Here is a 22,649-nt window from a genome sequence, read left to right on the forward strand (position 1 = left end):
GTAATATATAAAAATGATTTGGAGGAGAATGTAACTGGTCTGATTAGTAAGTTTGACGATGACACAAACGTTGGTGGAATTGCGGATAGTGATGAGATCCGTCAAAGGATACAGCTGAATATAGATCGGTTGGTGTCTTGGGCAGAGAGATGGCAGATGGAGTTTAATCCGGAAAAATGTGAGGTAATGCATTTCGGAAGGTCTAATTCAGATGGAAAATATACAGTAAATGGCAGAACCCTTAAGAGTACTGATAGGCAGAGGGATCTGGGTGTACAGGTACACAGGTCACTGCAAGTGGCAAAGCAGGTGGAAAAGGTAGTCGACAAGACATACGGCATGCTTGCCGTTATTGGCCGAGGCATTGAGTTTGAAGATTAGCAGGTAATGTTGCAGCTTTATAGAACCTTAGTTAGGCTGCATTTGGAATATTGTGTTCAATTCTGGTTCCCACACTACCGAAAGGATGTGGTGGCTTTGGAGAGGTACAGAAAAGATTTACCAGGATGTTGCCTGGTATGGAGGACATTAGCTATGAGGCGAGGTTGGAGAAACTTGGTTTGTTCTCACTGGAACGACGGAGGTTGAGGGGGTGACCTGATAGAGGTCCACAAGATTATGAAGGGCATGGACAGAGTGGACAGTCAGAAGTTTTTTCCCAGGGTGGAAGAGTCAGTTACCAGGGGCCATGGGTTTAAGGTGCAAGGGGCAAGGTTTAAAGGTGATGTACGAGGCAAGTTTTTTTACACAGAGGGTGGTGGGTGCCTGGAACTCGCTGCCGGGGGAGGTAGTGGAAGCAGATACGATAGTGACTTTTAAAGGGCGTCTTGACAAATATATGAATAGGATGGAAATAGAGGGATACGGTCCCCAGAAAGGTAGGGGGTTTTAGTTGTGAAGGGCAGCATGTTGGTGCAGGCTTGGAGGGCCGAAGGGCTTGTTTCTGTACTGTAATTTTCTTTGTTCTTTGAGGTGCAGGTACCTGTCCTCACTGATTGCAGCCTATCTGTCAGAAAGCTGAGGATCCAATTGCAGAGGGCGGAGCCAAGACCAAGGTCTCTCAGTTTTGAGATCAGTTTGGAGGGGATAATGGTGTTGAAATGGTGTTTTTTTTTAAATTCTTCTGGAAATCTAGAGTAGAGGGAATGGAAGCTAGGGCAGTTGCATGCTCCTCTTGCAGGATGTGGGCGGTAAGGGTCACTGCTGGTGTCCCCTCTGACTTCACCTGCGAGAAGTGCACCCAACTCCAGCTCCTCACAAACCGCATTAGGGAGCTGGAGCTGGATGAACTCTGGATCATTTGGGAGGCTGAGGGGGTGATAGAGAGGAGTTCTAAGGAGGTGGTCACACCCAAGGTACAGGAAAAAGGTCACTGGGTGACTGTCAGGAGGGGGAAAGGGAATAGGCAGACAATGCAGGGATCCCCTGTGGCCGTTCCCCTCAATAATAAGTATACCGTTTTGGATACTGTTGGGGAGGACGACCTACCAAGGGAAGGCCATAGCGGACAGGTCTCTGGCACTGAGCCTGGCCCTGTGGCACAGAAGGGAAGGGGGCAGAATAGGAGAGCAATTGTAGTGGGGGATTCAATAGTAAGAGGCACAGACAGGTGGTTCTGTGGACGCAAACGAGATGAACAGATGGTATGTTGCTTCCCGGGTGCCAGGGTCCGTGATGTCTCGGGTCGTGTCTTCAAGATCCTTAAGGGGGAGGGTGAGCAACCAGCAGTCATGGTACACATCGGTACCAATGACATAGGTAGGAAAAGGACTGAGAATGTGAAAAACGAGAACAGGGAGTTAGGTTGGAAGCTGAAGTCCAGGACAAACAGGGTAGTTATCTCTGGATTACTACCAGTGCCATGTGATAATGAGGTAAGAAATAGGGAGAGAGTGCAGCTAAACACGTGGCTACAGGGCTGGTGTAGGAGGGAGGGCTTCCATTATGTGGATAATTGGAGCACATTCTGGGGAAGATGGGACCTGTACAGTAAGGACTGGTTGCACCTGAACCGGAAGGGCACAAATATCCTGGGAGGGAGGTTTGCTCAAGCTATACGGGATGGTTTAAACTGGATTGGCAGGAGGTGGGGAACCGGATTTGTAATTCAGAGGATGAGGTATTCAGCCTTCCAACAGACACAACAGGGAGTGAGGTTGTTAATGAAGAAATGCGGTACATGGAGCGTAATTATGGACACAGGGATGGTTTGAGGTGTGTATACTTCAATGCTAGAAATATCAGAAATAAGGTGGATGAACTTAGAGCATGGGTCAGTACTTGGAACTACGATGTTGTGATCCATTACAGAAACTTGGTAACTCAGGGACAGGAATGTTTGTTGGAAGTTCTGGGATTTAGATGCTTTAAAAGAAATAGGGAGAGTGGTAAAAGAGGCAGGGAAGTGGCATTGCTCATCAGGGTTAGTATAGCAGCTACTGAAAGGCAGTTCAAGAATGATATGTCTACAGAATCAGTTTGGGTTGAGATCAGGAACAAGAAAGGAGCAGTCACTTTGTTGGGGGTTTTTTACAGACCCCCTAAGAGTTGCAGAGAAGTGGAGGAGCAGATTGGGAGGCAGATACTGGAAAGGTGCAGAAGTCACAGGGTTGTAGTCATGGGTGACTTCAACTTTCCAAATATTGATTGGAAACTTTTTAGTTGTAATAGTTTAGATGGAGCGGATTTTGTCCAGTGTGTTCAGGAAGGATTCCTGACACAGTATGTAGATAGACCAACACGAGGAGAGGCCACTTTGGGTTTGGTGCTTGGCAATGCACCGGGCCAAGTGTTAGACCTGTTGGTAGGAGAGCATTTTGGCAGTAGCGATCATAACTCTGTTACTTTTACAATAGTCATGGAAAAGGATAGGTACATACAGCAGGGTAACGTTTATAATTGGGGAAGGGGTAATTACAGTTCTGTTAGGCAAGAACTGGGTAACATAAAATGGGAAGAGCACTATTGAAATGTGGAGATTGTTTAAGGAATGCATACTGTGTGTGCTCGATATGTTTGTCCCTAGCAGGCAGGGAAGATGCAGTCGAGTGAGGGAGCCTTGGTTCTCAAGAGAGGTTGAATGACTGGTTAAGAGGAAGAAGGATGCTTATATAAGGTTTAGGAAACAAGGAACGGAAAAGGCTCTAGAGGGATACAAGTTATCCAGGAAGGAGCTGAAGAAAAGGCTTAGGAGAGCTATAAGGGGACATGAGAAAACCTTGGCAGATAGGATCAAGGAAAACTCCAAGGCTTTTTACACGTACGTGAGGAATAAGAAATGACCAGAGAAAGGGTAGGGCCGACCAAGGATTGCAAAGGGAATTTGTGCACTGAGCCTAAAGAGATACGAGAGGTCCTTAATGAATACTTTTCTTCGGTATTCACAACTGAGAGGGACTTAGTTGTAGAGGAGGACAGTGTGAAACAGGCTGGTAGGCTAGAGGAGGTGAATGTTAGTAAGGAAGATGCACCAGGAATTTTGAGGAACTTGAAGATAGGTAAGTCCCCCGGGCCTGATGGGATTTATCCAAGGATTCTATGGGAAGCGAGGGAAGAGATCGCAGGGCCTTTGGCGATGATCTTTTCGTCCTCACTGTCCACGGTTATAGTGCCGGAAGATTGGAGAGAGGCAAGCGTCATTCCCTTGTTCAAAAAAGGGAATAGGGATAACCCCAGAAATTACAGGCCAGTTAGTCTTGCGTCAGTGGTGGGAAAATTATTGGAAAGGGCTCTGAGAGATAGGATTTATGATCACTTGGATAGGCACAGTTTGATTTGTGATAGTCAGCATGGATTTATGAGGGGTACATCATGCCTCACAAGCCTTATTGAATTCTTTGAAGAGGTGACCAAACACGTGGAGGAAGGTAGAGCAGTGGATGTGGTATACATGGATTTAAGTAAGGCATTTGATAAGGTTCCCCATGGTAGGCTCATGCAGAAGGTAAGGAGGCATGGGATAGGGGGAAATGTGGCAGATTGGATTCAGAATTGGCTGACCCTTAGAAGACAAAGGGTGGTAGTGGATGGAAAATACTCAACATGATGTTCAGTTATGAGTGGTGTACCACAAGGATCTGTTCTGGGTCCTCTTCTATTTGTGATTTTTGTAAATGATTTGGATGAAGGAGTGGAAGGGTGGATTAGTAAGTTCGTGGACGATACGAAGGTGGGTCGAGTTGTGGATAGTGCAGAGGGCTGTTCTCGGTTACAAAGGGACATTGAGAGGATGCAGAGCTGGGCTGAGAAGTGGCAGATGGAGTTTAACCCTGAAAAGTGTGTGGTGATTCATTTTGGAAGGACAAATTTGAAAGCAGAATACAGGGTTAACGGAAAGAATCTTGGCAGTGTGGAGGAGCAGAGGGATCTTGGGGTTCACGTCCACAGCGTATGGTGTGTTAGCTTTCACTAATGGAAGGATTGAGTTCAAGAGCCGTGAAGCTATGCTCCAGCTATACAAAAGCCTGGTTCGACCACATCTGGAGTATTGTGTCCAGTTCTGGTCGCCTCATTACAGGAAAGATGTGAATGCGTTGGAAAAGGTGCAGAGGAGATTTACCAGGATGTTGCCTGGAATGGAGGGAAGGTCTTACGAGGAAAGGTTGGGAGAGCTAGGGCTTTTCTCTTTAGAACGATGAAGGATGAGAGGTGACTTGATAGAGGTGTACAAAATGATCAGAGGTATGGTTCGAGTGGACAGTCAGAGACTTTTTTCTAGGGTGGAGGTAGCTATTATGAGGGGGCACAGTTTTAAAGTGAGTGGAGGTGGATATAGGGGAGACGTCAGAGGTAGGTTCTTTACTCAGAGAGTGGTAGGGGCGTGGAATGCATTGCCGGAGCGGGTAGTGGAGTCGGCCTCATTCGGGGCATTTAAGCGGCTGTTAGATAGGCATATGGATGATAGTATAAGGTAGGGGTGGAGGTTAGATAGACCTTTAGGGTAAAGGTTCGGCACAACATCGTGGGCTGAAGGGCCTGTACTGTGCTGTACTGTTCTATGTTCTATAAAAGTGGAGCTGTAGTTAATGTTCCGATGTTCACAGGAATGAGTGCAGGGCTAGGGATATGGCATCCTCTGTGGATCTGTTATGTTGGTTGGCAAACTGTAGGAGGCAAGTTGGGAGACTGAAGTTGATGAGGGCCATGACCAGCCTCTCAAAGCACTTCATGATTATTGAAGTCAGAGCTATTGGGCAGTAGTCATTAAGGCTCGCTGCATGTGTTTCCTTGGGTACATGGATGATGGTGGTCTCCTTTCAGCAGCTGGGGACTTTGGCTTGTAGGAAACCTACAGATCAGGCAACATCCTGGTAAACCTTCTCTGCACCCTTTCCAAAGCATCCACCTGCTTCCAGTAGTGTGGCGACAGGAACAGCACACAATATTCCAAATGTGACCTAACGAAAGTTTTATACAACTGTAACATTGCCAACTTTTATATCTGATGCCCTCGTCGATGAAGGCAAGTGTGCTGAATGCCTTCTTGACCACCTTATCTACCTTCAGGGTTTTTTGGGCCTGTTCATCCAGATCCCTCTGTATGTCAATGCTCCTAAGAGTTCTGCCATAAATTCAAAATTCTTTTGAAATACATGTAATTAAATCAGCATCTAAAAAAGAAAATGCTAGATTCATGCATTGGTCTGACCCTCATAAGAAGTTGGTTCTAAGGTTTGTTTTAATGATATTGACACTGCTTCAAAAACACCTGTTCAATTAAGATATTGAAATCCACTATTTATGTCTGTAATCATTGTCTTTGGGCTGCCTTGGCTTCTGTACCAGGAATTGATGTGATAGGTGGTGTAATAACATTTGTCTCGTGAATGTAAAATATAATGCCAGTTAATATTATTGAAAGTGCTTGCAACTAGTTTCAAATCACAAAGAAGCTAATTTTATCTGGGAAAATTCCCACCCCAAGTATCTAAATGCTGTAACCTTTTATTGAACTATCTGTGACTGCATTTATTTAAATCTAAAATATCTTTTTTTAAATTGTTTGTTTTTACGCTTGAAAGGCAGAAGAAGATTGGACTCTGAAATATTGCTAATAAACTAGAGTAACACTCTTTAACAATTTGGAAATATCTCACATTTGTCTCATACCTTAAAGCAAAAACTGTCATCACTGTAGTTGTAATAATCCAGTCAAGAGACTGAGTCAGTCCAGCCATTAAGACTAGGATGACCATTCCATCCTAGCTAACAGGAATCATGCACTCTTGTAGTTTGTTTAGTGCATACAAATAAATTGAATTACTTTCTAGTTAATTAATCACAACACTTGAAGTTGGTAATACTGCAGCTGAAATAAGTATTACAGTGCAGTTGCTTTAATTAAGAATGTGTTCTCCTCCATTGATATTTTAAACTGGTTAAAATGCAATTGGTCATTTTCTGTTGACTCACTAAGATCAAACAAAAGCATAATCTGTTTTTACTTAGTTTCGCATTTACAGTGTTTAACATAACTTTTCTTGTGCTGGCAAACCAATGACATGTAAGTTAGAATGAAATTTTGTTGTTTTAACATTCTGGATCAAAATATAGAAAGCAGTTCTTGGGATTTGACTGTCTCTTTGAAGGGTAGTTGGTACAGGAAAGGCTTTACTTGTAAATACAGGAAAAGGGGGAAATTTTCATTTTGGGAACTAATTTGCAAATATTTAAATGCATGACAGTTTCTCAAGATGGCAAAATTTTAAGTGTAATTTACACCATTATATTTTGTTTTTACGTGGGAAAGACCTTTTTAACCAGCTAAAGTTTGGTGATAATCTGAGGAAGGGCACCAGACCTGAAATGTTAACTCTGATTTTGTCTTCACATATGCTGCCAGATCTGCTGAGCATTCCAGCAACTTCTGTTTTTGTTCCTGATTTACAGCATCCGCAGTTCTTTCGGTTTTTATTTGGTCATAATTTCCCTGTTAGTATTGTTAGAAAGTTATCTGAAATGACAGCTGAAGATCAGATTGTGGGTACATGTGTTAGTGATTCATGAGGTCAGAGTGTTTATGTTCAAACTTTGACATTACAGCAATACTTCCATGCTGGTGGAAATGGTCTGAAAAAAACTTTCCTGGAGAAGAGTCCAGACCTTCAATCCTTGCGATACGCACTCTCACTCTACACTCAAACCACAGATACCCTCATCAAAACATTCATCCAGTCTCAGACTGCTCAGGGTAAGTTTTTGAAAGAACACTTCTTAGAACCTAGGGAGAGTGTAGTTACTCTGATCTATGTATTCCTGTTTAGAGTAGTGAGCAAACCTGGCACTCCTCCTTTGTCAACGTTCCCCTCTATTCAAAGGTTCACTGACATATGTATTTTTTTGTGCATACCAGTTAGTTTTCTCCCACAAAAAAATGATACTAACTTTCTGGAAAGCTGCATTATGATGCTATGGATCTACTGAAAGTTGAGAATATCATTTTTAGTTTTATTTTTGTTTTATGTTTTCTGTCAAATGTGGATTCCCAAGAAAAAAAAATTTGGTCCATTCAAAAGATTATGATCAGTTTGAGGTCTCAATTTTCTCACAATTGATTCAATTATTAAAGATAGATTTAAAAATTAGATCTGCAGCATGACCTGAACCTGTTGGAGGGAAGTTTATTAGTTAGGGTGGCCCGCTAGATGGAGTACCAGCTAAGAGGAAGGCAATGATGATGACCCAGCTCAGTAGGGTTTCTGTCAACTGAGCTATATAACAGAACTAGCTCATGAAAATTAAAGAGAAATTAGTAGCCTATGTACTGTCTTTCCATAAGAAGGAATGAATGAAGATGAGTAACTTAAATTTACAAAGTACAAATAATTCTATTTTTAAGCAATTAAGTTCCACGGGAACTTGAGTCATTTTTATATTGTATATATAGCTTTTTTTTTGGAGCAATTTCTTGTCTGTAATCTTGCAAAAAGTGGTGTATCACAGGGAACAGAGAGTGGTGACAGGCTGACACACCAGTATCATCTCCCCAAGAATAAAACAAAAGGTGTCCCTTGGCCTACTTTCTAAGAGGACCAAAAGGCAAGTTGTGGAGAACTTCAAGGTTCCCCACATCTATTATTGGACAAGCCAGTGATTTTGTTTTATTCATTCATGGGAGTCACTGGCTGAGCCAACATTTATTGCCCATCTCAAGTTGCCCTTGAGAATGTGATAGTGAATTGGTTCAATTGAAGTGTCCCAGCCCACTACTTTTCTATAGCCAAGGAACTGCTCCTCAGCTGCATCCCCTGGTGTCTTTGTTTGAGGAAAATATAAGGCTAAGATGTAGTGTGCCCAGAAGATCTGGTGCTGTATGTTGCTTCGTGATCGGTCATTATGAACATTTAACTGCCCAAAGAATGCTGGATATGGATAACGTCTACAATATATGTGTACAAATATATACTTGCTTAGAACCACACAGTCAAAGATGTTTGATGCCCTTAATTGATTTGTTGTGGGTGACTGCACTGTTTAAAAGACTGAACCATTGTTACAATTATATTTATAAGCTATTTCATTGGTTAATCAAGAGTTTTCAGGAAGTATGCCTGCTGGTTATGTAAGACCAATGTTAGACTTAATGATGTACGAAAGGTATTCCTTCAGAAAATCTACTCATCCAATGGCAACCAATAATGGAACCATGATCAGTAAATTAAACAGAAATCACTATCTATAAGAATAAGCCATGAACAGCTAACCTACCCATTCTTACTCGTACATTTTCATGCTCATGGTGCCACAAGTGGTTGGAGGCGGTGAACCATTCTAAGGAGATGATAGGGAAGAAACAAGTTGTGGGGCTCTTCAAAAATTCAGGCCTGCACCACACTTTACCAAGCTAAGTGAACTTTATCCTACACAATTTTCCATCCTGCTGCTTTTCTGTAGTCAGGAATGTGGCATTGACAGACCTCCTTCAAACTTTTTGTCCTTGTTTGTGGCAGACTCCATAAAAATCAGACATCAGGCTCCCAAGCAGGGGGCAGAGATCTGATGAATTCAACTATGGAACAGTTTATGGCTTTTGTATCTACCCATGAGAGTAAACTGGTTCCAAGATTTTTAGTTGCCTAACTTTGAAGTGGTTTGTGGAGGGTTTAATTACATTCAAAAAGCCCACAAGCTTCACTGAGCCAGGCACTACACTGTCTGATTAATTTTAAATAGCTAATTTTGTTGGGATAATTATTTGAAGCTATTTTTTCATGTTTTCATTGATATCAAAATAAATTTTATTACTCTTTATGTTTGGAGTGTAAATTTAATTATTTTCTTTGAATTGATAAGTAAATCAAGATATTTCAAGGATCTCTTATAAGAGACATTTTTATGGTTTAATTTTGAAGCTATAAGTTATCTGTATTATACTTGGGGTGAGATTTCTGAATATAGCCTATTGCTGTACATGTTTGGTTAAAAAAAATGCTACAGGGAGGCTATTTCTTCTGCATTTTGTATTGTTCTTTGAATTTAGCATTGAGTTTCACCTCTACAAACTTTGAGCTTCTTTCACTATGCATACAGGTGAGGATAGGAAGTTTGGGTTTTGGTTCATTTCCATAGTTTTCTCATCTACCACTGCTACAGGATTTGATGCTGCAATCTATAAACTCTACTTTTTTTTTCCTTTTATCCTGCTTTCATAACATGAATCAGTGCATGGTGGAAAGGGTATTAGGGTTACCGCTAATGAGGACGCTCTTCCTGACAAGGGTATGTCTACACCTAATGTTGCCCAGCCTTGACAACATTAGCAAAACAAAAGGCTTGATTAAACACAAAGTTCCTATTGTCCCTGGAATGTTTCAGAGAGCTGTGCTTTCTTGATGTAAAGTCAGTCCTCACTGATGATTCTGTTGATTGTACCATAGAAAAATAGCTTCTTAATAGTGAGCTTTTGTATAACCTGCAAAAGCTATCTGGATTCAGAATAAAGCTATTACTTGTACTGAATATGCACAAAATCACAAAGAATATTATTTTATGCAATACAAAAAAAGGAGTTAAGTAGTGCAAGGAGTTAAAGAGGTAGGTTTTGAGATAAAATGCATACAATATATAAGTGCAAGTATGATCTGATTTTAGCTTTACTGTTTTTAACAGTGAGGCAGTTTGGAATATTTTCCATTAATATATTGCTGTTTTTTTAAAACAAACTGAAATTGCAATGTCATAAGCTAATTAACTGTTCTTATTGCCAAAGGGTGGTGTATGAATGAGGTTAAGTTTTATCAGGAGAAAATACACATTGGCAAAGCTTGTTAGACTAAGCAGTCAGAAACAACTTCATGCTCCAGGTTATCTGTTCCCTATTACCAGAATGATTCCAGCTAATTTATAGCTTTGTAATCAATAAATATTTTATACCAATGCAAAAAGCCTTCTAGGTACCTTTTTCACAGTGTGTTAACACAACAGAATATATTTCAAATATCTGGTGCTTTTCCAGTGCTATTAGAGAACAACTGTATTGAAGTCAAAATATGTTTGAGATTTCATAAAACCTATGTAAACACAAAATATTAGAATTAAAACTAAATTTCAAATAATACATGAAGTTCTGAACATGAAACTTTTTGATCTCTGAATCCAAGTTCTGCTTTTAGTCTTTGGTCATATTGCTTGACTGAAGGTGTCTCTGGCAGCAATGTTGAGTTAATCATTAGCAAGTAAATTTTTACATTCATGGAAAGGCAATATCTGTAACTAAATTATTTGTTTCTGATTTTTTTAAAATTCTATTTTATCAAAATACCATGTAATTGATGATACATTGAAACTAATTATCACATTCATCTAGGGTAATTCTATTTAATTTCTCCAATCTTTTCTTTCAAGTATAATTTTAATTTGTTTATATTGTATGCTATAAATAGAAAACTCACTGAGCCTAAGTATAATATTTTTCAGTTATAGCACACCCACTAGACTTGTAAAATGTTGACATATAGGCCACATGATTTATTGTTCCAAAGGTTGAGTTTCCGTAGAAACAAGTGGTGATGGAGTAGCACACTGTATTTGTGCTGTACGCACGCTGTATTTTCCCTAGAGATACTGCAGCTCATTTGTTGATTCTCTTCATCACAAATATCTGTAGTATTCATATTAGGTTATGGTGTAATGCACCTTTCAGTTAAGGTATTAAACCACACTACATATTTTTGTGGTTCAGGTAGATATTAAAAATTTTGTAACTCAGTAAAGACTATTCCACTTAAAATGATTACGGTGATAAGTGAATTTGAACTCCATTCAGTACTCAGATAATTGAAGGTGTTCTTTCTGCCAGAATAATTTGTTTACTTAATTTCTTTAAAATGCAGTGTAATTATTGCAACACAAGATCACAAATTATCAGAAAATAGCTTACTTAGTAACTAGTTAGTTGGCAATATTAGGCAGTCCTCGTATCTAATGCAGATTTATTTTCATGTTCTTAATAGTTTCATATGCCTTTTTTTAAAGTAAGTATTTTATTAACTTATTTTCAGCATAATAAAATGTCTCAAGGCTTTCATAGGAATGGGAGTAGGCCATTCAGCCCCGGCATTCAATGAGACCATAACTGATCTGTGGCCTAACCCCACATTGCTGCCTTGGGCCCAAATCCCTTGATATCCTTACTTAATAAAAAGTTGTTTATCTCAGACTTAAATTTAACAATTGAATTTGCATCAAACAACATTTGAGAAAGAGAGTTCCAAACCACCATTACCCTCTGCATGTAAAAATGCTTTCTAACATCTCTAATAAAAGGCCTGATCCTAATTCTTAGATTTTGCCTTGGTTCTAGAATCTTCAACCAGTGGAATTAGTTCATTTTTATCTACCTTGTCTTACACTGCACTGAACTCCCTTCCAAGGCCAAAACATCCTTACTAAAGTGTGGTGACCAGATCTGCACACAGTACTCAAAGTGGGGTCCAACTAGAATTTTGTATAACTGCAGAATTATGTCTGCATCCCTATACTCCAGCCCTTCTTGACTATTTTCTGCACCTGTTTGAGCTATGTACCTAAGCCCCCAAATCTCATTGAACATTACTGTACTTAACCTTATGCCTTCTAAAAAAAATTACCTTGTCTGTACCTTTTTAGTCAAAATGGATAACTTCACTTGCTTATATTAAAATTAATCTGCCAAGACTTTGCCCATTCACCTAATTTATCAATATCCTGTTGTAATTTTATGCTGTCGTTAACACTGTTGACAATGCTGCCCAATTTTGTATCATCAGTAAATTTGAATATTTAATCTTTTTGTGCCATTATCCAAGTCATTAATGAATGTTGTGAATGATTGAGGCTCCAATACAGACCCCTGCAGGACACCACTAGTCACATCCTGCCAATTTGAGTACTTACCCATTATTCCAACTTTCTATTTCCTCCCACTCAACCAATTTTCTATCCATGTCAGTAATTTGCCCTCAATTCCATGGGTTTCCACCATAGCTAACAGTCTGTTGTGTGAGACTTTATCAAAAGCCCTTTGCAAGTCCATAAAAACAACATCCCTCAACTTATTTTTGTCCACCAACTTTGTCACCTCCTCAAAATACTGAAGTTTATCGGGCATGACTCACCTTTCATGAATCGACTCTCTCTGATTAACTGAAATTTTTTGAGGTGATCAGTTATCCTATTCTTGATGCTAAACTCCAACAATTTCCCCACCTCAGATGTTCATCTGCCATTCCCTGGTTTCCCTCTGTCACCTTTCTTAAAGACTGGAGGACATGAGCAAATTTCCAATTCAGAGGTTCATCCACTGGCTTCCAGGAACTCAAAGATTATGATTAGGACATTAGTGATGTGCTGTCCTACCTCCTTTAACACCCATGGATGGAAACCATCTAGAGATTTTTCACTCTTCAGTTCCATTAATTTCCCCATTATTGATGATTTATTTAAGTTAATTTTATTTAGACCCTGTCCCTGATCCTATGTTAATTTCTTTGGGACTTCCAGCAAGCTGTCCTCCTTTTCTGCTGTGAATACAGAAGTAAAATAATTGTTCAGCATGCCTGCCATTTCCCCATGGTCATTGACTGTCTGCCTTCAGTGGACCAATAGTCCTCTTAACCAGGCACTTTCTCTTTATACAAGAATGAAATCTTTTCCTACTGTCTCTTATATTCCTTTCACGATTCCTTTCATACGATTTTTAGTTATTCTTATAAGCTGCTTTGTTGTCCTTTGTTGGTCTTTTTATTTTATATAATCTAGTCACAGGATAAAACACATGTTATAAAGCAGAATAACACTGAACCACATAAAGAGAATATCAAAGAGAAGATGAACAAAAATCTGGTCAGAGAAGTAAAATAAGGACTGCCTTAAAAAGAAAAGTGAAGAGGCAGAGAGGCGTAAGCGAATTAAAGAGAAATACAAAAGCCTAACTGATGAGACACCAGATATTTGCATTTTTGATTGAACACTGCCTATTTCCATTGAATATCATTAGTACAATTTTCACTTAATATGCTGCTTGCATGGCTTTTATAAATTTGTTGCATGTAGCCCATCCACTTGTTAAGATCATTCTAACTTAAAATCTAGGTTTACAGACTAAAACGATCTGCATAAAATTGGATTCTACTAGAAATGAAAAACTGACTGGTAGATGCAGTTCTGGGATTCAGCTTTATACAAAAGACTTTATTAAACAATACTCAACATTTTATCCAGCAAACATACTACACAAGAAACCGGACAAATCGAACCCGGCCAACTACCATTCGGAATGTCATGGGGTGGTGGATAGATTGTCTCTTATTGGAGATGGTCGTTGCCTAGCATTTTTATGGCACAAATTTTACTTGTCATTTGTCAGCCAGCCTGGATATTGTCCAGATCTTGTTGTATTTGAACTTGGACCGCTTCATTATGTGAAATGTCATGAATGGTCCTGAACATTGTTCACCAATGATTGCACGTTCTCACTTCTGCCCTTATGATGAAGGTAAGGAGGTAAGGTCATTGATTAAACAACTAAAGAAGGGTGGGCCTAGGATGCTACCCCACAACTATCTTTCTATGTGCCACGTAAGACTCCAACCAGCGGAGAGTTTGCCCCTTGATACCCGTTGATTCCCGTTTTGCTTGGACTTCTTGATGCCACACTCTGTCGAATGTGACCTTGATGTCAAGGGCAGGCACTCTCACCTCACCTCTGGAATTCAGCTCTTTTGTCCATATTTGAACCAAGTAAAAAAGTCAGGAGCTGAGTGGTCCTGGCCGAACTCAAACTGTCACTGAGCAGTGTATTGCTGAGTAACTGCTGCTTGACAAGACTGTTGATGTCACCTTCCATCACTTTATTGATGATCAATGTAGACTAATGGGGCCATAATTGGCTGGGTTGGATTTGTCCATTTTTTTGTGTACAGGACATTGCTGGGCAATTTTCCACAATGTCGGATATATACCAGTGTTGTAACTGTGCTGGAAGAGCTTGGTTAGAGGTGCGACAAGTTCTGGAGCACAAGACTTCAGTACAATTGCTGGAATATACAGTGTCTCCAGTTGTTTCTTCATATCACATAGAGTGAATCAAATTGACTAAAGACTGATACCTGTTATGGTGGAGACCACTGGAGGAGTCTGAGATAGATCATCCACATAACATTTCCGGCTGAAGATTGTTGCAAATGTTTCAGCCTGAACTTTTACTCTGAATTGTTGAGCACTTACATCATTGAGGATGGGGATATTTATGGAGTCTCTTCCTCCAGTGAATTGCTTAATTGTCCATTACCATTCAAGACTGGATGTGATAGGATTGCAGAACTTTGATCTGACCCATTGGTTGTGGATCACCTAGCTCTGTCTGTCACTTGTTACTTATGCTGTTTGGCATGCAGGTAGTCCTTTTTGCTAACTTTGTCTCTGCGAGGACTGTGCAGTGGTCACTGTTACTGATACTGTCATAGACAGATGCATTTGCAGCCTACAGATTGATAAGGATGAGGTCAAGCATGTTTTTCCCTCTTGTTGGTTCCCTCACCACCTGCCACAGACCCAGTCTAGCAGTTATACCCTTTAGGATCCGACCAACTCAATTAGTAGTGCTGCTATCATGGGGGGCATTGAAATCCCTTATCCAGAGTACATTTGTGCCCTTGCCATCCTCAGTGCTTCCTCCAAGTATTGCTCAACATGTAAGAGTACTGATTCATAGAATCCCTACAGTGTGGAAGCAGGCCATTTGGCCATCAGTTCTACACTGGCCCTCTGAAGAGCATCCCACCCACACCCATTTCTCCTATCCTGTCCCTGTGACCCTGCATTTCCCATGGCTAATCCACCTAGTCTGCACATCCCTGGACACGAGGGGTAAATTACCATAGTTAATCCACACAATCTGCACATCTTTGGACTGTGGGAGGAAACTGGAGCACCTGGAGGAAACCCACGCAGACACAGGAAGAATGTGCAAACTCTGCACAGACAGTCACCTGAAGGTGAAATCTTTTTGCACTGTGAGCCAGCAGTGCTAACCACTGATCCACTGTGCTGCCCTGTGCCAATTATCAGCGGAGAGAGAATAGTACATGGTAACCGGCAGGAGGTTTCCTTGTCCATACTTAATCTGAAGCCATGAGACTCTGTGAGGCGTGGAATCAATGTTGAGGACACCTATGAAAACTCCCTCCCGACTTTATGCCACTGTGCTGCCACCACTCCTGGGTCTGTCCTGCCACTGGGCCAGGACATATCCAGGGATGGTGGCAGTGGTGTCTGGGACATTGTCTGTCAGGTATGATTCCATGAGTAGAACTATGTCAGGCTTGACTAGTCTGTGAGATAGCTCTCCCAAGCTCAGCACTAGCCCCAGATGTTAGTAAGGAGGACTTTGTAGGATCAACAGGGCAGTTTCTGCCATTAACTTTTCGAGTGCCTTGGTCTAATGTTAATATTTGGGAAACTGTCTATTGGAATGATTTTAAAATATCAATACTAAATTGATTAATTTTCACTTCAGCTTTCCCAACAACTTTTGGAATCTTTGTTATAAATAAATCTGACTTTATATAGGCACAAAAACAAAGTTGCTGGAAAAGCTCAGCAGGTCTGGCAGCATCTGTGAAGGAGAAAACAGAGTTCACGTTTCGGGTCCGGTGACCCTTCGGGTCCAATCCTTAAATTCTGCTAGACTGCTAATTCAGAAACCAGTGGCAGCTGTGCAAATTACATTTAACATGCTTATTGTGTCATTCAGTGTTTAGTATTTATGTGGATAGAAGAATGTTTTGTTTGACTGGATTTAGCTACTATCACAAATGTATTAAATTCTACATGGTCAGTACATTCCTCAGGAAGGGTCACCAGACCCGAAACGTTAACTTTGTTTTTTTCTTCACAGATGCTGCCAGACCTGCTGAGCTTTTCCAGTAACTTTGTTTTTGTTCCTGATTTACAGCATCCGCAGTTCTGTTGGTTTTTATATAGGTTTTTATCTTGTTTGACCTGAACTTTGCTACTTAGCATTAGATTTCAGCCACACCTTGTTTAATTCTATAATAATCAACCACTTTCCAGTTATATCAATGTATATATGTAGAGAAATTATCTTTTCAAGGACAGGACTGATCTGACTCAAGTTTAAACACGTCAAGTTCCAGTCTTAAGTTCTGCCACTGTGAAAGTGCCTGAACTCTAATTGCATTTTGCTGTAAGAATGCAGGGAGAATTTGACAAATGAGTCATAATAAGAAAGCAGCTATCACAGATATACTCAGTTGCCTAGACACTTCTCTATGCTCTTAATGACTGTGTAAACATTAACCTGGAATAGATTATTAACTTGCCCTCAACAGGGAATGGAATAAAGAGGAAAGAGGAAAGAATGAGGACTGGAGAAAGGAAAGAAATAGTGTCATTGATGTCACTCACAAAATAAATATGGCAAACTGAATAATTTTGTTTCTAAATCTGTTATATTTCCAATCCTTAAATTCTGCCAGACTGCTAATTCAGAAACCAGTGGCAGCTGTGCAAATTACATTTAACATGCTTATTGTGTCATTCAGTGTTTAGTATGTATGTGGATAGAAAAATGTTTTGTTTGACTGGATTTAGCTACTTTCACAAATGTATTAAATTCTACATGGTCAGTACATTCATTGCAAATTAATAATTGTTGTTGCATATAGATAACTCGCTGTATGTTTATTTTGTGATTTGACTTGCAAAGAATTGAACCCTCTGCCGAAACTACTGACTGGCAGAAGCAACTTCAGGGAAGGATATTGCTGTCCACACTGATATGGCCTATGTATGATTCCAGATGTAGAAATCATGTTGATTCTTAACTGCTCTCTGACATAATGGCCTAGAAAGTCACTTAGATTTATCAAACTACGAGGAAGTCTAAAAAAAATGAAGCTGTATGGATTACCCAGCATCAACCTAATCACTGGACACAATACTCGAAAAGTCCCCCTTAGTAACAGCTGGGCGCTTGTGCCAATATTGAAAGAGTTGTCCCGTAGACAAGTGAAGCACTAGCCTGACATGGTCGTAACATATAAATCTGTGACTATCACAGTATTCTACATGCTATCATCTTACCAACAAGACAGATCCTACATGCCAAGGACTGCAGCGCTTGAAAAAAGCCACTCACCACCACTTTTCAAGGTTAGTTCGGGATAGACAACAAATGTTGGCCCAGCCAGTGAAAGCTGCATCCCATGCGTGAACATGAAAAACATTAGCACACATTGAAAAATAGAGTATTTTGGCAAGTGGTAGTATCCTTATCTCTGAGGCCCCACCTGTCCTGGAGGTGTGTCATAACATGTCTGAACAGGTTGGTTAAAAATAATGGCAGCCCCATAAGTAAGCAAATATTTTATCTAAAGAAATGCTGCTCCACATTCCTACTGCAACCTGGAACTCAAAAACTAATTACCTTTGGATCTATATTTGCAAATTGGAAAAATGGCATATATTTCTACGTTACTACAGTAATGAAAACTATGTTAATGTTACAGTGCCTGCAGTCAACATTTATATCTGCAAGATGGTCTTTGTAAGTTAGATCTCATGAGTATTTTAGTGTTAGACCCTTTTATAATGTTCTCCAGCCTTCACAGTTAGCATTTTTTTTCATGCCTTTATGCACACTCTGTGGAAAAAGTCTTAGAAGTAGAAGGTGTAATCTACTGCATTTAACAGTTTTAGGAATGAATGCATAAATCATTCAATAGTAACTACATATTACTGAAAATCACATGAAGTCAAATAAAGCAATAGTTTCCTCAGCCATGGCTCCTTGCATTCTGTCCTTGAGGTATTCCTTAATGTTGGGTTTTGATTAGTATGTATGCATGAGTGATATGTGGAAATGTCATGCATGGATGACATCACATCGGAATGTATTCAAGCATGAAAACAATTTATTTTGATGTCATAGTTCTTATAAGTATTTTACACAGTAATTTGATACAAATGCAGCAATGATATCCCTTCTCTTTGTCAGATAATGAGCCCGTAATTTCTGTATTTTATCTTTCTGTTTTAATTGTTAATCAGGCTCTGGTGTGGATGACCCAGTGGGTGAAGTCTCCATACAAATAGATCTTTTCACCCATCCAGGAACAGGCGAGCATAAAGTAACAGTGAAAGGTAAGAATAAATACAAACAGACATTCAAATAGCAAGGACATTGGTTCCCCCTGGACGTAACAAGACTCCAGGCTCCAACACATCAATCTGGAAAACTTTTCCAAAGTACATGGTTTGAAGTCAGTTTTTCTGGCTGTTAAACTTCAAAGAAGCTACCTTCCATCTCCTCCATACACATGAAAAGGTGGCAAATTGATTGCAGTTCAAAACTTTCTCCTGCTGATAATTTGTTAATTTTTCTTACAATTTTACTGTTTTAAATTCATTCCTTAGCTACTACATCTGATTCTTATTCCCTCAGTATGTTTTTCTGGTAGTAATTGTTTATAACTTTCCAATTTGCAGTATTTTAAGAAGCTAGCAGGTCTCTTGTGTCATTGCTCATTACACTGTTCTTTGAAAGGCAGAAATACCATATCATATAGTTCAGCTTTCCCTGGATTTTGTAGTGTAATCATGAGAAACTGCTAATGTTAATAGCCTTAAGATCCCTGATGAGACCACCAAATTTATGTTACAGTTTGGCTAGGGACTGGTCATTTATTTTTGAAGTAGAAGAAGTGTGAGATTCCAGGTACTTGAAAAGAGAATAAAGCCATAAGATTCAACAATTTTGAATAAATAGCATAACATGTAGAGTATAAAATTAAAATAGTAATGCAAGCAGCAACATATATTTAAAAGGCACTGGATAGGTACATGAATAGGAAACTTTAGAGGAATATGGGCTAAATGCTGGCAAATGGGACTAGATCAGATTGGGATGTCTGGCTGGCGCGGATAAGTTGGATCAATGGGTCTGTTTACATGCTGTATGACTGTGTCTGCAACCTGTATTCAAACATCCAGAATTAACATGAAATAAATATGGTTAATTGACAAACTGTGGTTTAACAACCCTCAGTGCGTTAAATAGCAAATGTAGTCAAACCAGGGTCCCATGTATATTTCACCAAACCTCTTCAAAAGTTCACAAGGGATTCCAATTGTTCACTTTGGAAGATCTTCTTTGGAATCGTCAAAAGTCACAGAATTATTATACTGTAGAAGGAGGCCTTTTGGCCAATTCTGTCTGCACTGTTTAATGAATGAGCATTATGACTTAGTACCATCTTCTGCCTTTTCCTTTAGCCCAGCATATTATTTCTTTTTAAACAACCAACTAACACCCTCTTGAATGCTTTGATTGAACCTGCCTCTGCATTCCAGACCCGAACACTTGCTGCATGTAAAGGTTTCCTCACACATCGCATTTCCTTCTTTTGCAAAGCATGTTAAGGCTTCATCACCTCCTTCTTGATCCATTTATGAGCAGGACCAGTATCTCCTTGTCTACTCTGTCTAGAATCGTCATTATTTTGAAAACTTCCTGTAAATCTCCTCGTAGCCTTCTCCTCTCAAAGGAAAATAGTCCCAACTTCACCAATCCATCACTGTGATTGATGTTTCTCATCCCTGGAATCAGTCTCATAAATCTCTTTTTCAGTCTGTCCAATGCAATGACATCCTACCTAAAGGGTGGCACCCATAACTGCAGAAGTTCTCTAGCTGAGGTCTAACCAGGTGTAGGTTCAGCATAACCAGCCTGCTCTTGAACTCTCTGCCATAGTCAATAAAGTCTAGGATCATGTATGTTTTGTCAACAGCTATCTACCTGACCTGCCACATTTAATAATTTATCTGCCAGGGTCTCTCTGTTCCTGCATACCTTATAGCATAGTAGCCTTTGCTTTATACTGTCTCTCCAGAATATAACACTATCTCCACATTAAACTTCATCTGCCACCTACCTACCCATTCCACCAACATGTCAACATCCTTTTGAAGTTTAGCACTGTCTTCCTCGGGTTATAATGCTTCCAAGTTTTGTTCCCTCCAAGTCTAGTTCATTTAATATAAATCAGGAAAAGTAATGATCCTAATACTGACTCCCAGACAGTGCCACTGCAAACCTTTATGCAGCATGAAAAATATCCATTAACCATTACTCTCACTTTCCTGTCATACAACCAATTTTGTATCTACATGCTATTCTCGTCATGCTATAATTTCTTTCACCAGTCTGTTTTGTGGCATTGTATCAAATGCCTTCGGAAGGCACATCGACAACATCACCCAAGTCAGTCCTCTCTGTTATCATTTCAAGGAGCTCCAGGAAGTTAGTTGAATGAGACGTTCCCTTAAGAATTCAGCATTGGCTCTCCACATTTAATTCATCTGCCCATGTGATATTAATTCGATACTGAATTATTGTTTACAGAGTTTGCCCTCCTACCAAAGTTAAACTGACTGCTCTGTAATTGTTGGGGTTTTCCTTACAGCCATTTTTGAACAGGGACATAATGTTTGCAGTTATCCAATCCAAACACAAGAGATGCGGTTGAGAGCATTTTCGACCACCGAAGGGGGGAAGTTGCGGTCCTTGAAATAAGAGGATATCTGGGATGTTCGGGAGTGGAACGCCCCATCTTGAAAGCAGACACGGCGGAGGCAGAGGAATTGGGGGTAGGGGATCGCATTCTTGCAGGAAGGTGGGAGAGAGGAGGTGTAGTCGAGGTAGTTGTGGGAGTTGGCGGGCTTGAAATAGATGTTGATTTCGAGGCAGTCACCAGAAATAGAGACAGAGAGGTCCAGGAAGGAGAGAGAGGTATCAGAGATGGTCCAGGTGAACTTGAGGTTGGGGTGAAAGGTGTTAGTAAAGTTGATGAACTATTCAAGCTCCTTGTGGGAGCACAAGGCAGCACCGATACAGTCATCGATGTAGCGGAAGAATAGGTGGGGGATAGTGCCAGTGTCATGGCCACCTCCTTTCGTCTGTAGGAAGTGGGAGGAGTTAAAGGAGAAGTTGCTAAGGGTAAGGACGAGCTCAGTTAAGCGGATGAGGGTGTTGGTGGAGGGGGACTGGTTGGACCTGTGGGAGAGGAAGAAGCGGAAGGCTTTTAGGCCATCTGCGTGGTGAATGCAAGTGTACAGGGATTGGATGTCCATAGTGAAGATGAGGTGTTGGAGGCCAGGGAATTGGAAGTCTTGGAGGAGGTGGAGGGCATGGGTGGTATCCCGGACATAGGTGGTGAGTTCCGGGACCAGCAGGGAGAAAGCAGAGTCAAATCAGGGGCTCAGACAGGAGATTCTGCGACAGGAAGCATGAATCTAGGACATTTTTCTGAAGAAGGGTCCAGACCCGAAACGTCAGCTTTCCTGCTCCTCTGATGCTGCTTAGTCTGCTGTGTTCATCCAGCTCTACACCTTGTTATCTCTAATCTAGGACAGTATGTTGTTTTCCTGATGCCTGGGTTAAGGACGTCTCAAATTGTTTGAATCTCATTGTCAAGTGAGAAGTGGAAGTTATTGCACACATTGGTAGAAATGACATAGTTAGGGAAAGGGTTAAGGCTTTGCAGAGTGAATATAAGAGGTTAGGTAGAAGGTTAAAAAACAGAACATCAAAAGTAGTAATCTCTGGTTTATTTCCAGTGCCAAGCTCTAATGAGGGAAGGAATAAAAGATTAGGGCAGATAAATAAGTGGCTGAAGAGATGTGCAATGTGCAGAGATTCAGTTTCTTGGATCATTGGTATCTCTTCTGGGACAGAAAAGACCTTTTCTAAAAGGATGGGTTTCACCTAATCTGGAAAGGGACCAATATCCTGGCAAGGAGATTTGCTAGTTCTACTTCGGGAGCCTGTAAACTTTGAGGTTGTGGAGGTTGGGTTGGGGGCTGGGGTTGTTGCTTCCTAAGTAACAGTGAAAATAAAAAGAAAGAGGAGGTTGGTTATGAAACAGAAAAGAGAAAGTTAATTACAAATGACAGATGTGCAAGTCAGGGAACAAAATAACTCTGAAGAATTAAAATGCATTTATTTCAATGCAAAAGGTGTTTCAGGTAAGGCTGATGAATTCAGGGCACGTATGGAAACATGGAACTGAGATGTTGCAGCTATTACAGAAACTTGGCTGAGGGAAGGACAAGACTGGCAACTCAATGTTCTGGGTTTTAGATGTTATAGG

At 40.4% G+C, this 22,649-nt stretch overlaps 1 protein-coding gene across 1 annotated transcript in view; it reads left to right on the forward strand.

The window, feature by feature from the left end:
* Nucleotides 1-22,649, forward strand: part of LOC109931667 (protein unc-13 homolog B) — a 287,923-nt gene that overhangs the window by 259,583 nt on the left and 5,691 nt on the right. Inside the window, exons 31-32 of the mRNA XM_048595579.1 lie at nucleotides 7,042-7,189; nucleotides 18,550-18,642. Coding sequence (XP_048451536.1) covers nucleotides 7,042-7,189; nucleotides 18,550-18,642 — 241 coding nt within the window. The remainder of the gene's footprint in view (nucleotides 1-7,041; nucleotides 7,190-18,549; nucleotides 18,643-22,649) is intronic.

The sequence above is a fragment of the Rhincodon typus genome, chromosome 1, assembly GCF_021869965.1.
Source record: "Rhincodon typus isolate 14 chromosome 1, sRhiTyp1.1, whole genome shotgun sequence".
Taxonomy (NCBI): Eukaryota; Metazoa; Chordata; class Chondrichthyes; order Orectolobiformes; family Rhincodontidae; genus Rhincodon; species Rhincodon typus.